Source organism: Penaeus chinensis, chromosome 32, assembly GCF_019202785.1.
Source record: "Penaeus chinensis breed Huanghai No. 1 chromosome 32, ASM1920278v2, whole genome shotgun sequence".
Classification (NCBI taxonomy): domain Eukaryota; kingdom Metazoa; phylum Arthropoda; class Malacostraca; order Decapoda; family Penaeidae; genus Penaeus; species Penaeus chinensis.
The window spans coordinates 26,125,886-26,140,885 of record NC_061850.1 but is presented as its reverse complement, the minus strand read 5'-3'; the positions used below and the strand labels follow the sequence as shown (position 1 = coordinate 26,140,885).

At 36.8% G+C, this 15,000-nt stretch overlaps 1 protein-coding gene across 1 annotated transcript in view; it reads right to left on the bottom strand.

The window, feature by feature from the left end:
• Positions 1-7,049: 7,049 nt before the first annotated feature.
• The window catches only part of LOC125042637 (target of rapamycin complex 2 subunit MAPKAP1-like), a 10,302-nt gene continuing 2,351 nt past the window's right edge, over positions 7,050-15,000 (bottom strand). The window contains exons 2-11 of the mRNA XM_047638409.1: positions 14,777-14,911; positions 14,373-14,501; positions 13,998-14,170; positions 13,329-13,504; positions 12,613-12,783; positions 11,407-11,519; positions 11,117-11,230; positions 10,830-10,946; positions 9,990-10,127; positions 7,050-9,328 (exon numbers count right to left, since the gene is read on the bottom strand). Of these exons, the coding sequence (XP_047494365.1) occupies positions 9,096-9,328; positions 9,990-10,127; positions 10,830-10,946; positions 11,117-11,230; positions 11,407-11,519; positions 12,613-12,783; positions 13,329-13,504; positions 13,998-14,170; positions 14,373-14,501; positions 14,777-14,911 (1,499 nt within the window). The 3' untranslated portion in view covers positions 7,050-9,095. The remainder of the gene's footprint in view (positions 9,329-9,989; positions 10,128-10,829; positions 10,947-11,116; positions 11,231-11,406; positions 11,520-12,612; positions 12,784-13,328; positions 13,505-13,997; positions 14,171-14,372; positions 14,502-14,776; positions 14,912-15,000) is intronic.

Below are 15,000 nucleotides of genomic sequence, written 5' to 3'. Positions count from 1 at the left end.
CTCTAGCTCCTCACGACAGGTCAGGTCAGTCTGCCAAATCCCACGGGCCTTCCCTACCCAGGGATGCCTCGGGAAGAGACAACCTGATGGCCAGGGTCATCCTCAGGGAAATTAGTTATGTGCCTGTGTAGCCCAAGTTGGCGGTTGAACACATGGTCCTGCCAACCATACCCCATGATCCGGCGTAAGGACTGGTTACAAAAGCCATCAAGATGCGACTCCAAGGTACTACATAGCGTCCAGGTTTCATTTTCATAAAGCAAAACTGGCAGTATCAAGGTCTTGAAGACGTAGATTGGTCCTTCTGCACAAGATCTACCAGGATCTCCAAATACTCTTGATGACTAAGTTTATGGCTCCTGCTGCCAGGCCTGGTCTCACAGCCCAGTCATGAACTACATTACCAAGGTATGCAAAGCTCTCTGTGATTTTAATGCCAACGCTAGGAGCATGTCTCCACTGAACAGGTTCTCCTAACAGGCTCCTAAAATCTCAGATCTTGGTCTTGCTAAATGCATCACGAACCACCACCAGAGATTCCAGGGCCTCGGATAAAATAGCAACATTGTTTGCAGTCAAGATCAGAGACCATGATATTGCCCAGCATTGCTCCACAATGACTCATTATCCAGTCCATGCAAGTGTTGCTGCCAGCCTTGCTTCATTCCTGAAGTAACAGGGAAGAAGCATGACAGGCCACCACCACACTTTAAAGCACTTTCAGTACCACTTTATAGATGTTATTAGTCCAATAATACTTGTCGGAATTCTTTAAGTCTTGGGACCTCCCATAGCGATTTGCGATGCATCGAGGCAAATGCCTTCTTGAGGTTGATGTAGGGTGCATGATGTACACAGCCAAACTCACAAGAGTGTTCCACAATGACTCTTGGATATGGTCTATTGTGTTTACCAGGAGTAAATCCAAATTAATCCAGTTTCTGGTGCCTTAGTAGGTGGTTATGGATCCGTCCCAGAGGAATGAGAAATGAGAACCATGCATGGTATAGCCAGCTGTGAGTAGCTGCTGCAGTCCCATTGACCCCCTTTCCCCTTCCAGAGAGGGATGACCATGCCCCTCAACAGGTCAGGGGGAATGGTAATGGACTGGACTGCTAAATGGCAGCCAGGACAGCATGCAAGCTTCCTGTCATAGGTTCACTACCTGTCTGTAGCAGTTCAGTTGGAATAACGAATATGCTAGCTGTTTTACCACCTGTCAGCACAGATTGCCTCAGGGTAGAAGATTCTTCACTGATGGATGGATCTGGCACTTGCTGATATAGCTGTTCAAAAGCCCAACGTTCATGAATTATATGATCATGACCTGATATGATCCATCCATGCACTGAGCAGACTGTAGTCATCCATGAGTTTTTTCTTTTTCTCCAGGAATGGTAGGCAGGCTCAAGGTCATTTTCTGTGAAATGGCCTTTGATCTCATCAGAAAGATTCCTGATGTACTATTCCTTATCCCATTTCAGCAGTGCCCGAGTCCTGTGCATGAAGGACTGGTGCAAAAATTGGCAAGTCAAGTTTGAAAGTGAATGGGGTTGATCTAATATCATTGATTATCTGTTTGACAAAAACACAAAAATGCATTTAATATGAAATATTCTTTTATAGCTATGAACTGACTTTACTCTAGGCTGGTATAGGTATCATACATAGCTGTATCTAATGAATGAGACAAGAATTCTTTTCAAATTATAATTCGACTTTCATGCTCCAAATCATTCAGGAACCAATGCTTTTTAAACTGATCAGAAATATTCAATTTTTGGAATACCAACCATTTCTTATTTGCCATAAAAACAAAAAGTTTTCCTTGGTCTTTTAGGATATGTTATGCACAAAGATAAAAACCTTTTGTTCTTTATCAATTTATTTCTTTAAATAAAAATTTTATACCATATTTTTTATGCTACAACCCATAGAAAGTTCTTGTTCCTTCATCCTCAAAAATTGATGAAGATTCACAATGACAACAAACAAGTTTCTTGTGTAATCATCAAAGATTTTGAAATGATGTAAATTTTAAACTTCAGCTGGAAACGAACATTACCATGTATTAAACATTATAAAGAGTAATACTGCAGGGAACAATCCACTGAAACTTCCACATAACCAAAGATCAGTTGAAACATTGAATAATGAATCCAAGACATCTATAAAAAGAAAAACGTAAAAAAGTGAAAAAAAGAGGGATATTTTTTTTTTTCATCTTATTATTATTATTATTTTTTTTATATATATACAAAGATCTTTGAGAGATACACATATACCACATGAATATTGAGCTGAGACATGAAAAAAGAAAAAGAAAGAAGTGACATTTTAACATTAAACAACATCCCTAGGAACACAAAACCACACAAGTTCTCAAACCACCAAATCTTCACCAGAGCCTGCTACAACTTATTAATAGGGACATTTACTACATGTTTATGAAAACAAGAGAGAAAGAAAACAAGAAAGGAAGGAAGGAAGAAAGAAAACAAGAAAGAAAAAAGAAAGGGAGAAAGAAAGAAAATAAGAATAGAAAAAAAAGGAAGAAAGAAAGAAAACAAGAGAGAAAAAGAAAAGAAAACAAGAAAGAAAGAAAGAAAGAAAACAAGAAAGAGAGAAAACAAGAAAGGAAGAGAGAAAACAAGAAAGAAAGAAAACAAGAAAGGAAGGAAGGAAGGAAGGAAGGAAGGAAGAGATGGAAAATGAATGAATGAGGATGAATAATAAAATATGACTGAAAGAGTGAGGGTGAGGGTGTGGGGGAGAGAGGAGAGAGACAAGAGAAAAGAGAAGAGAGGAGAGAGACAGAGGAGAGGAAGAGAGGGGGAGAAGGGGAAAGAGGAAAAGGCATGGAGACAAAAACTGTTGCACAATAAGAAAGGTGGCTCTGTTCAAGATGAAGTGAAAAGAAAACAAAGGCAAAAAATAACAAGACTAGGTAACAACTGTAGTGACATACTTTTTCTTTATGCCACTGTCTACATTACTCTTTGAGAGGACTTCTGATTGTAAAAAAAAAATTCATAGCTGGTCGACAGTACACAACAGTCTGATCATTAAACTGTTCAAAAACACATTACCACCAACACAACTGGAACAAAAGAGACTCCATTCTTTTGCAGCAAACAAACTAAGGGATTACAAAGTAATTAATATAATAAATACTGCTCTCTCTCTCTTCATGTTTGTTCAAGTGCTCCATTACAAGCAAACACAGGTTGAGCAAGAACTTATAACAAACACAGGGTTGCTAAAGGGTCAATCTTATATCTATAACATTTCAAAATTTTGAGTGCAAATTGTAACCTTCACATGCGATCACAATGATGCAGAACGTTACCTGTTTATCATGACACCTTTCACTGCAATACATATATAGATTTTTACTTCTGTTTATGAGTGGGTATGGATTGAGATATACATGCTTTACTTTTTCATGTAAGGAAATTAAGGTTAATGATGCATACAATCTTCACTGTCATAGGTGAATATCAGCTATTTTGGGGTTACTCAATTTCTTTATTGGAGAGAGAGGAAAAAAAAAAAAAAAAAAAAAAAAAAAAAAAAAAAAAAATCTAATAGACCCAAAGGTTTCAGAGTTAAGAAAATGTGAACAGAAAGTACTGATAGGAGAGAGGGAGAGAAAGATAAATTTGGGAGAGGGTCAGTCAGGGAGGGAGAGGGAGGGAGGGAGAGGGAGGGAGAGGGAGGGAGAGGGAGGGAGAGGGAGGGAGAGAGAGGGAGGGAGAGGGAAGGAGAGAGAGGGAGAGAGAGGGAGGGAGGGAGGGAGGGAGGGAGGGAGGGAGGGAGGGAGGGAGAGAGAGAGAGGGGAGAATATGACCAGATCAATTACGAAGAAGTTAAGAAAAATGAAGACTTTCCTTACGTCTTGCTCCCTCGCCCTCTCGCTCTCAAGAGACAAAAACCTTTCTCTCCCCGACTGAGTTGGTAAACCGGAGGAGGAATTTCTCCCCCTCACTCGCTGTCATGGCTAGATCCAACAACTTGACTAAGCAACAACAAAATTGGTAAGGGAAAGAGAGAAATGAGAACGACTAGCAAATTGGCCAAGCATAGAAAACAGTGACCAGTGACAATGACTTAAAAGTACTTAAAAACAGACAAACTGCAAAAGAGAAGAGCTTTTGTTTCTGTCAACTTGAGCTGCATTTCATTGGATTAATGGTCAGATTTATTTGAGCAAGTAGTCAAAGGATTGATGATGATGATGATAATAATAACAATAATAATAATAATAATAATAATAATAATAAAATGTGTGTATGTGTTTATGTATACATATACACACACATATCAATTAAAATATAATAAAACTAATCAATCACATACACATACGAGAATAAAAAAAAAAATGTAAAAATAATGAAATAAAAGAGACTGCCAACAATCACAAATAATCATATTGAGAGAAACCATCAACTTCAATTTTAAAATCTAAGCCCAAGAAATTATAAAGGCTTTCATCACTGCACAAGTCAGTCCCCTTGCTGTTGTGTGTGCTTCCAAGAAGAACACGTAAATAAAAATAAAAGGAAATGAACAATAACTAGCTATAGAAATATTAGTATTACTACTACTACTACTACTATCACTGTTACTCATGATGATAGTAAAAGAAAGATTAAATTATACTGGTAAACAGCAAACTTATTTTTCTACAGGGATTTGGTATCATTAATTCCTTCTAATACTGGCTGCCACTCCTCTGGACTATGGGAAACTAGGGGAAGATATATAATTAATGATATAATTAATATGAAAGTAAATGTCATGGATGCAGCTGCAAAAAACTGATTAAAAATGACAAAAAATTGACGGGCTGCCTCTTTAAATCTCACTTTTTTCTTTTTTTTTTTTTTTTTTACTTAGCCTGATTATGATGATAATGGTAATAACAGTATTAGCAATAGTAATAGTAATAATAAAATAGTAATAGCAATAATAACACTACTATTAGAATTATAATGATAATAATTACTACTAAAAAAAAAAAATGATAATGAAAACAGACTAAAAGTACATTTCATTTCCCACCTAGTCCCTCTCCTCAATCTCTCCTCAAAGCAAATCCCATCTCAGAAACATAACAAGCTTGTATACAACTGTAAACAACCTGACTAACTGGTGTCATTTTGTTTTTGTTTTAATTAAATGAAATATCACAGAGTCAAATGTGTGAACTCAGTCAAGAAAAAGAAGAAAAAATGTCAATATAATGCTTTAAACAGCTCTGTTGGCTGCCTCTTCCATGCTATTCCCTCTCTTGATCTAGGAAACAGAAAGGTTATACTGACAGATAGACACCAACATGCACACACTCATGCACACGCACGCACGCACACACACACACACAAAGAGAAGGGAGGGAGGGAGAGAGAAGGGGAGAAGGGGAGAAATGGGGAGAAGGTGAGAGAAAGAAAGAAAGAGAGTGAGTGTGTGTGTTTCATAAACCCTCGCCACTTTCAGACATTTCTTCCTTCCCTCTGAAACAACACATTCACCACTTCTGCACTCCCCATGTATGGTGTCAGAAAAATAATGAGCACACTGGCTACTATGCTGGGTTTAACCTACTGGCAACAGGCACATGAAGTCTACTGTCCTCTGTAGTTTTGTTGTGAATTTTGTGGCATACACATCTGATTTTCCCATTCCTTGATTTTTCAGGATAATATCAATAATATTAATATCAATATTAATAATAATAATAATAATAATAATAATAATAATATTACCATCATCATTGACAAAATGTTTACCATAGTTATTAACAACACTATTAGCAAAACAAAGTTAAAATGAATCTTTAATAAAATCAAGGAAAAGGATAAGCAAGTGAGATAGAACTAATAGTGGACTACTTGGTGACAAAGCACTTCTGGAGCCACTAATGTGTCAATAAAATGAATAAACTAAAATCATAATGGACATAGCATGTGTTATGCCATCCCGGCAAATTGGGTTATTGTTACAGTATAAGTCAGGGATAATGTTCCTCCCTCCTCTGCGTCTTTGACTCTGGACAAGCAGGTTTTTACTATTAACCCAATGCTGCCGGGAAAAATGAATAAAAAATGGGGGAAATGCTGTGCTCCTTTTCTATATTTTTTGTGAAATGTCTGCCCATAGATGGCTCTGCTAGTGCTTAGCCACAAAGGAGTCAATTAGTAGAACTTGTGACCTCAAGTGATTTGAATTGGTGGGAAAAACGTATGGTGTTATTTTTATTAAAAATATTATAATTACTATAATGTTATAAACATCAGCAACAGCAAAATATGATAATGTAAAATATTTTGTAAATCAAAGAAAAGGGTAAATGGGCGAGACAGGCAGTACTCGTTGCTGGCTCATTGGTGACTTAGTACAAGTGTAGCCATCTATGTGTAAAAACAATCAAACAAGTACTCACAGTGGGCATAGCACGTATGTACACATCATGCCCATTGCCATTAGGTTAAAAAAAAAAAAAGAAAAAAAAGTGGTTTATGCCTACTTTGGAAGACTGTAGCTAAAAAAAAGGAAAAAAAAAAAAAAGCATGCATCATCAGAGCTATAAAATATGAAGCCCATGCAGTGAGTAGAAGATAGAGCAACCTTCATTTTCATAGCATGTCAACTGCAATTGAGGCCCACTCTTACTATGACAAGTGGAGATGCCATCTGCTGTCATTAGGTTAACTCCTGGTGAGCAAGATGCTGATTTTAACCCAATCCACACAAATGGCAAGAATACATGCTTTGCCAACTGTGATACAAGTTTATTTATTTCATTTACATATAGATGGCTCTACAAGTGTTAATCACCAAGGAGTTGGTTATTGGTCCTACCTATCTCACCTGTTTACCCTTTTCCTTGAGTTTTGGAAAGGGTCTTTTGTATCATTTCATTGTCTTAAATGTTACCAAGATATTAATAACAATTTAATAATCATAACATTAATACAATAATAACAGTATCGACAGCAATTGTATTAAACAGAAAACACATTTTCCCGCTAATTCAAGGAATGGGGAAATAAGGATTGGTCATTAGGGCCTACTGATAGATTCCTTGCTGGCTGTGCACATGTGGAGCCATCCGTATGTAACAAAATCCAAAAAAAAAAAAAAAAAAAAAAAAAAAAAACTACAGGGGACAACATAAATCCACGATGTTTGGGTTAGGACAACATATTCTACCTCATAAAAAGTTGGTAATGGTAAAGAAAAATATTGGCTTGTGATTATGGGGGACCATGACCATGCCCAATGATCAAGGATTGCTATTACATCTGCCATCTACACACACACTACCTTGTTCCTCAAGCACTGAGTGTGGATGACTGTGAGAGAAAGGCTGTCAGAAAGTGCTTGACTACCCATACAAGTTCTTTCTTATATATTCCATCTAGATACCACAAGGAGTTAAACAGATAGGTTCTACCACCCTTTCAACAAGAGAGAGAGAGAGAGAGAGAGAGAGAGAGAGAGAGAGAGAGAGAGAGAGAGAGAGAGAGAGAGAGAGAGAGAGAGAGAGAGAGAGAGAGAGAGAGAACTTGGCCAAATACACACAAAAACAAAAATCTTGGAGGCTATGATGGTATCAGCTCTCATCATCATTCCTTTTACATCTATGGATACTGGCCGCGGACAGAACTGCAGATTAGTTAGCTATGTTGATTTTAAACTGGAGAAAAAATTACAACTCTTGGCACCATTATTTAGTGTCAAGTCCTAGACTGATACCTTACAGTACAACCTTAATCAGTGATTTGGAAGAATCGGTTTAAATTCTAAACAACATGATGAACAGATTTTCACAAAATGAAAATGACGATATATATACCCACAGTATATATAGATATTGCTTAGCCTTATCTTAAATTTTGGAAGGGCATTAGTCTTAATGCATCTTAAGTATCAAGAACAAGGCTATTTGCTCATACATTCTCTGATCTTTCAAAGAAATACTCAAATCCTACAATCATCACCAACTTCCACTGTGACCTTCATGGTAGGCAGACAAGTTACTCATATAGTTTTTAAAATCAATATTAAAGCATCTAATGACCACTATTTCTCACACATATGTACAGAAAATCTTTTAAGAGAACTAACAGTCAACTTGATTACAAAGAAAAGAGAAAAATTTGAATTACAGTACGTCAATCAATTATATATAGGACTGGTATAGCCATTCAAACCTATATACACATTATTTGTTCTACTCTGCTTTCATTAAGGTCAAAATTACATTCCAAAATCTCAAACCTTTTATACTGCACAACCATTCACAGGATATTTCTACTCTTTCACATCCTCCAGCAATTTCTTCCATTTATGCAAAATTCTTATAGTAATAGTGATTTTAAGAGGATTTTTTTCAAGTGTACATCATTTCCAAAATATTATTTTTTGCTTCACATTATGTCTTATGATTACAAACTCTAACTCTTTTCTTTACTACTGACTTAATACAAAAATTACCCACTGCTTTCCAAGACATCCTTTTACCAACACTTATTAGCACATGCAGGCTTTTGAGAAATCCAAGTCCAACCACTGTAATGATTTTCATCAATTACATCAATATCATAATAAAAAAAGGGAACAATCAACAATGCTTCATGTCTGCAACAGCTCTACATTCAAGAAACAGATCTGTTCTGTTACGTCACATAACTAGTCTGTCCCAGTTTGTTGGAAATTCAACACTGCTCCTGTGTGCATTACCATAACCTGCATAAAGTGTAATTACGCATTAGAATGGCAAACAGGTATAACAATACTTACATTCCATGTAAACAAGAGCATCTTTCATCTTCCTAGAAGATGCAAGCCACTATCTTTAACACTGCAGGAAGGGGTACCATTCCTTAATCAAATATGTACCATATTTCTATACACTTCTTGACACAGTCCATTTGTCCTTCAGACTTTCACACCTCCAGACAACTAACAGCAACATCCTAGAAGTCAACAATATCACACCTTATCACTTGAGTCCTTGTCTTTGCGCACACATGCACGTACATGAGCACTCTGACAGCACAAACCAGTGAAAAAAGAAATAAAGGAAACGGCTACACTTCATTTGCATGATTTGCTGTCCTAGGCCTGTGGCGCATTGACAAACTGTTGTGTCTGCGAAAAGGTTTCTTCTCCCGCCAGAACTCCTTGCGTGCTGTGCTTGTTCGAAGGTCAAAAATGTGTTTGCACTTGTCTAGAATTTCCTGCCCGATTTTGGCTTCGCATTCAAACAGGTAGTCCTTGAAGCGATTCTCACCTTGACAAGTTACCTGGATTTCCATCTTTCCTGTAACACAACATAATAATAATAACCTCACAGTAATACCTACAATCATTGCTGTAATAATAATGGTACTAATAATGTTGGTGATGATGATGATGATTATCATGATGATGATGATGATGATAATAATAATAATAATAATAATAATAATAATAATAATAATAATAATAATAATAACAATAATAATACCAATACTACTACTACTACTACTTGCAATAACAACAATAATAATTATTATATTAATAAAGAAAATACCAATGATGATAATTTTCTTGATAATGATAAAAAAAAACAATAAAAAAACAATAGTAACCACAATAATGATAATATAATTATAAAGATATAAAATTAACAATAACAACAGTAACAGTAATAGTAGTAATAATACTACTAATACTACTACTACTACTACTACTACTAATAATAATACTAACAATAATAATATTCTGCTTCTCACTTTTTTTCTTCTCTTTATTTTTCTTTTTTTTAAACTCCAACAGGTAATCTGGAGTGTAACAATCAATCCTCTGTCATCTCCCAAGTTACAAACCAGAAAAAGCTATGACAACCTCTGAGGATGCTCATGTGACATCGATAAAGGTCAATCAAATACTACTGAAGAGATGACAAATGAATGCAGCTCCCCTCCAAGCACACGACTTGCCTTTCTTCTCTGCTTTCCGGCTGCAGTCAACGACTAGCTCCATGTTGTATGTGACAGCATGGGGTGTACGCAAGGGCAGGAAAGCTCCTCCCATCTTCTGTTGCAGGGGATGGATTTCAAACTTGTCTCCTGATATGCCTGAAACCATCCAAAAGAACATGTCAAGGTGTCTCATGGAAAATTAGGAGAAGAGATGAAGAAGAAATATAACTTACTATATTCATTAAATATTCCTGTCATTGGTACTAACAAACAAAATGACAATAAAACTCTTTGGGAAAAGGTATGAATGAACATGAATATCTAACAATACAAGAGATGGATTTACCTGGATGTTTGAAACTGGTTAAATACATCTCTAGTATTGTGAAAATATTCATTTTCATTCATAACTTTTCTGCATTTGTCACAATGAATAGGGTTCATTATTAAAATTGGCCTAGCTATGTCAAAAATGTTTGTCACAAAAAGTATTCAAATACATTATTTGAAAATAATTGAAAATCAGTACATATCTTAATTACAGTAAATTTGTATGCAGATAAAATCTCATTGTTACAAATGTGATGGCTGAGGAAACAATGATGCTGTCCATTTCCCAAAAGGGTGAGAGAGGATGGGAATATTCCTATCTGTAGTTACATATACAATGAGTTTACCATTGAACATATTTCCAGGTATAGGTATTCAACAGTATATACTTTTCATTTTCCATCGGTTTCAGACAATTTACATTTCAATAATGCATTTAGAGATAAGGGCTAACTGTAGTAATAATAAAGTTTGAAGATGAAATCGAATGTTAAAGATTCTAGAACAAATACAAAAAGTAGCACATACCAAGACATGCTTCACATTTTCCCAACTTCAGCAGCCATGTGACTTTGTAGGAACGATATAAGGTAGCTTCGACTGTTGACATGTTGCTTGGATCTAATGGCAAGTCAATCCTCTTACCTATGCAAGGAGGAAAAAAGGTACAATAACAATCCTCCAATACTTTCCTTCTTATCAAAATACCAAACAGCAATTTCGTATAAAAAAAATATATATATGTATATAATAGTATATATATATGGTAACTGTTAAACCTACTTTGAGACAACATCAAAAGAAAGGCTACTTACTGTTATCTCTCACTACTGCAAATTCCGTGCAATTAACGTCAGCCAGCGTTTTCTCAGCATCCAATGCAATACCTGGCTCATTCTCTCTCTCCAAGTGGTAATCGAGCCCAGCATCTGTGTCACAGACAGAAAACATATAAGCATAAGAAAGTGGATACCAATCTTGCAGCATACTATATCATCTCCCAGATATGTGCATTCATGTGAGCCTTTCATATAACAGACAATGGATTGTGATACTAGAACCAGGGAATCAGTGAATGTCCTTTTCCACATGATACAAGTCTTACCTATTATCCTTCCCATGTCCTTCCGCTTTGTGATGGTTCTACTGAGAATTTCTTTGAGAGTGATATCCAAATTTTCTACAGTTATTTTGCTAAATGCACCACCTGCTACATTTCTGTAAAAGAATGTGGAAAAAAAAAAAAATTAGTAAATTGATAATGATGCACACTGTTGATATGAAAAACATATGCAATAAGATATTGCTTTTTAGTGTGCTGGTTTCATTTGACTTTCTCAAATATTACGATTTGTATTCTTTGTACTATGGTGTGCAGACAATTAAACACATACAATGGACTGACCATGCTATAATGAGTCTTGCAAATGTCCACACTCTCTGACTGCTTAACTAATTAACATAAACATAACCAGTTCCATTATCTACATATTTACTCACACAAAGCATTTATACTGTAGACTCTCAATTAGCAAATATGTGTATTAACCCAATGCCACCAGGGAAAATTAATGAAAAAATGGGGAAAATGCTGTGCTCATTTTTTATATTTTTTGTGAAATGTCTCTGCACACAGATTGCTCTGCTAGTGCTAAGCCTTACCTAATTTCATCTTTCCTTGAATTGGTGGGAAAAATGTATTTTTTACTAGTGCTATGAATATCTATGCTTGAATTGGTGGGAATAATGTATTTTTACTAGTGCTATGAATATCTTTGGTGTTATTTTTATTATAAACATTATAATTACTATAATGTTATAGACATTAGCAACAGCAAAATAAGATAACGTAAAATATTTTCGTAAATCAAAGAAAAGGGTAAACGGGCGAGACCGGCAGTACTCGTAATTGGCTCATCGGTGACTTAGTACAAGTGTAGCCATCTATGTGTAAAACAATTAAACAGGTAAACTCATAGTGGGCAAGGCATACAGGTACTCGCCATGCCCATCGGCATTGGGTTAACTTAAAAGTAAATATGATAGCAACTAAAGGGAAGTCCCACAGTATTTACAGGTAAAAATGAATTTGGAGCCTCTGCAAGTAAATCATCTGCATATACAGGTATATCATAGCACTACATGATAAATTTCAGATTGTTTCCAAATAAATTCAAGAACAGTTACAGCAGCCAAAGAAAGAAAGAAAGAAAGAAAGAAAGAAAGAAAGAAAGAAGAAAAGAAAGAAAGAAAGAAAGAAAAAAAGAAAAAAAGAAAAAAAGATAAAACAGTTGAAAACTCTCTAACTCACAGTGTGACTACAATGTCCTTGGATGCCTCCGGGACATTCTTCTTCTCGACTAGAGCCAGGATATTGAAACCAAACTTTTCAATGACATCTCTGTTGTTAAGGGCCTGGAAGTCCCAGTCCACCTGGCCATCCTCCTCAGCAATGTGGAGTGCATAGTTCTCCACTGAACCTCTGCAATGTGGATAAAATCTAGGGATGAAAGACTGTACAGGAGAAAGGTGCTGTGGGTTGCTAGACTGTCTCTATTATATAAAAGAAGCAAAAAGAAAATATTGTGTTGTGTGGGGTTGACATAGCTTTCATAGGGGGGGAGGAGACTTAATCTTATCTTTTGTTGGGGTACTGAGGCTGTGCTGAGTGTCAACAATAAACTGCAATGTTTGGAGTGTATGCTTTTCTGTCAATCATGAGAACTGTTATACAATTTTTTTTTAGGTCAAGACATCATTTATAAAAAAAAAGGAATATACAATCATCACCCAGAAAAACAGAATATATTTCAGCATTCATAAAAGATACATATGATTATACATATTTGACATATCTTGTGACAATATTTTTCAAAACCAAAATTTGAAGAAAAACAGAAATACGAAGAATCATGAAAATACTTCAATACAATGCGTTTACAAAGAGAATCTTGTTCAGGGCAAGTTAGCACAACGGAGATAAAGCACCAGCACAACCACCAACAATCCACCTGAATCCATCCTAACCTTAAGGGAGGCTCCCTGTTTTCTTTGGTATAGAGCCAGCAGATGAGGCCGATGAGATCCGAGACTCGCGCCTGGTGGCAGTTGACAACGGACACAACCATTGGGTAGCTGGGCGCAGTGTTGTCCCCCAGGAGCAGGTAGACACTGATACGCCGTGCCTGTACGTTAGTGTGAGTCTGTTTGGGGATAAGAACGGAAATGAAAAACAAATGGGACATTGTTCTGCATGATGTTCACTGGATGGATAAAAAGGGATGGAGTAATCACTCTTCTAAAAGGAGTATATAAATGATAAACAGTTTTAAGAGACATCTCAATTGTACACTTCCATGTTATAAGAATCAACCATTACTTACACTTACTTTATCTAACATTCCAAAGCATCATACCCATATTTAGATTTCCCAGGTAGGGGAGGGGGAGGGGGGGTCATCCCCAGAGATTTGTTCCACTGATCCAAGTTGTGAATAATTAATCTATTTACTTCTCTAATTTTATGCCATTCATTCTCTCCCCCCCCCAGCCCACCTCACCTGAATCTAGCCCTGATCTTACCCTCTCCAATCTCCCAAGCATTCATATGATGCTCAAATGTCAGGAAAAATATCTGCAAACACCCTAACTCCTTCATCACAGACAATCCTCTTCACCCTCCCTCAAAGGACTCACCGTGCCATCATACTTGGCGTACTCGATGAAGGGGTTCTTGATGCCCTCGGGGTACTGCTGAACCAGACGTGTGAGGAGGGAGATTGGGGGGGGCTGGTGGGGCCGCGAGATGTCAGTTTGGTCTACGTTGCTTATCACAGCCTTGCGGGAGAAGAGCTCATTCAGCTCATTCTCTGTGAGGAGAGAGTGGATAAATTAGGGAGAGGGAAGGGAAGACGGAAGTGGCAGAAGAGAAAGGCTTGACAGATAATTGTAAGGTTTATAAAATAATAACAGGAAAAACTATGACAGAACAAATAAAAACGTGATTAACAATATCAATGGCAATAATCAAAAAGAACAACAATCTCTCCCGCTGAAGGGAAGAAAACACACCGTTAATCTGTGCTGGGTTGTGCTTCCACGTAATCCTCTTGATCTTTGAAGCATTTTTCTTCTCCTTGCGCATGATCTCCAGCCGCTGGTCTGTGTACGAGCGCTGACGATGGCCCACAAAGTCCATGTCTAAGGGGGTAATAATCAAGGTGTTATTCATCTTATGTGTGTGAATGCATGTGAGGTGTTTGTGGAACTTATGACTTAATGCTGAGAGACTGTATTCAGGATCTGAGATTTTATTAGTGTTAATTGAGACTCTACTGTTTGATTGCATTAAAAAAAGAAAAAGAAAAGAAAAGAAAAGAAAGAAAAAAAAAAAATCAGTATTTGCCTTTCATTACTTATGTCTATGCTTGAATTCACAACCCTTTCCCGCACACACAAACATCAAACAAACTTACCCGATGCGATCTCGAGGGAGTGGGGTGGTGGCTCATCCTGAATGTGTGGGGGAGGAGAGTCCGAGTCAGCAAGGCACGGGAACTCCGCCACAGGTGCTGCTGCTGGCTCATTCTGTACCACCACCTCACACAACCCTGAAATGGATGTCCTGCTGTGAGCTGCGGTTTTGTAAAAGCTGGAGGTGATGAGGTTGTTGTCTTCTACTACTACTACTACTACTACT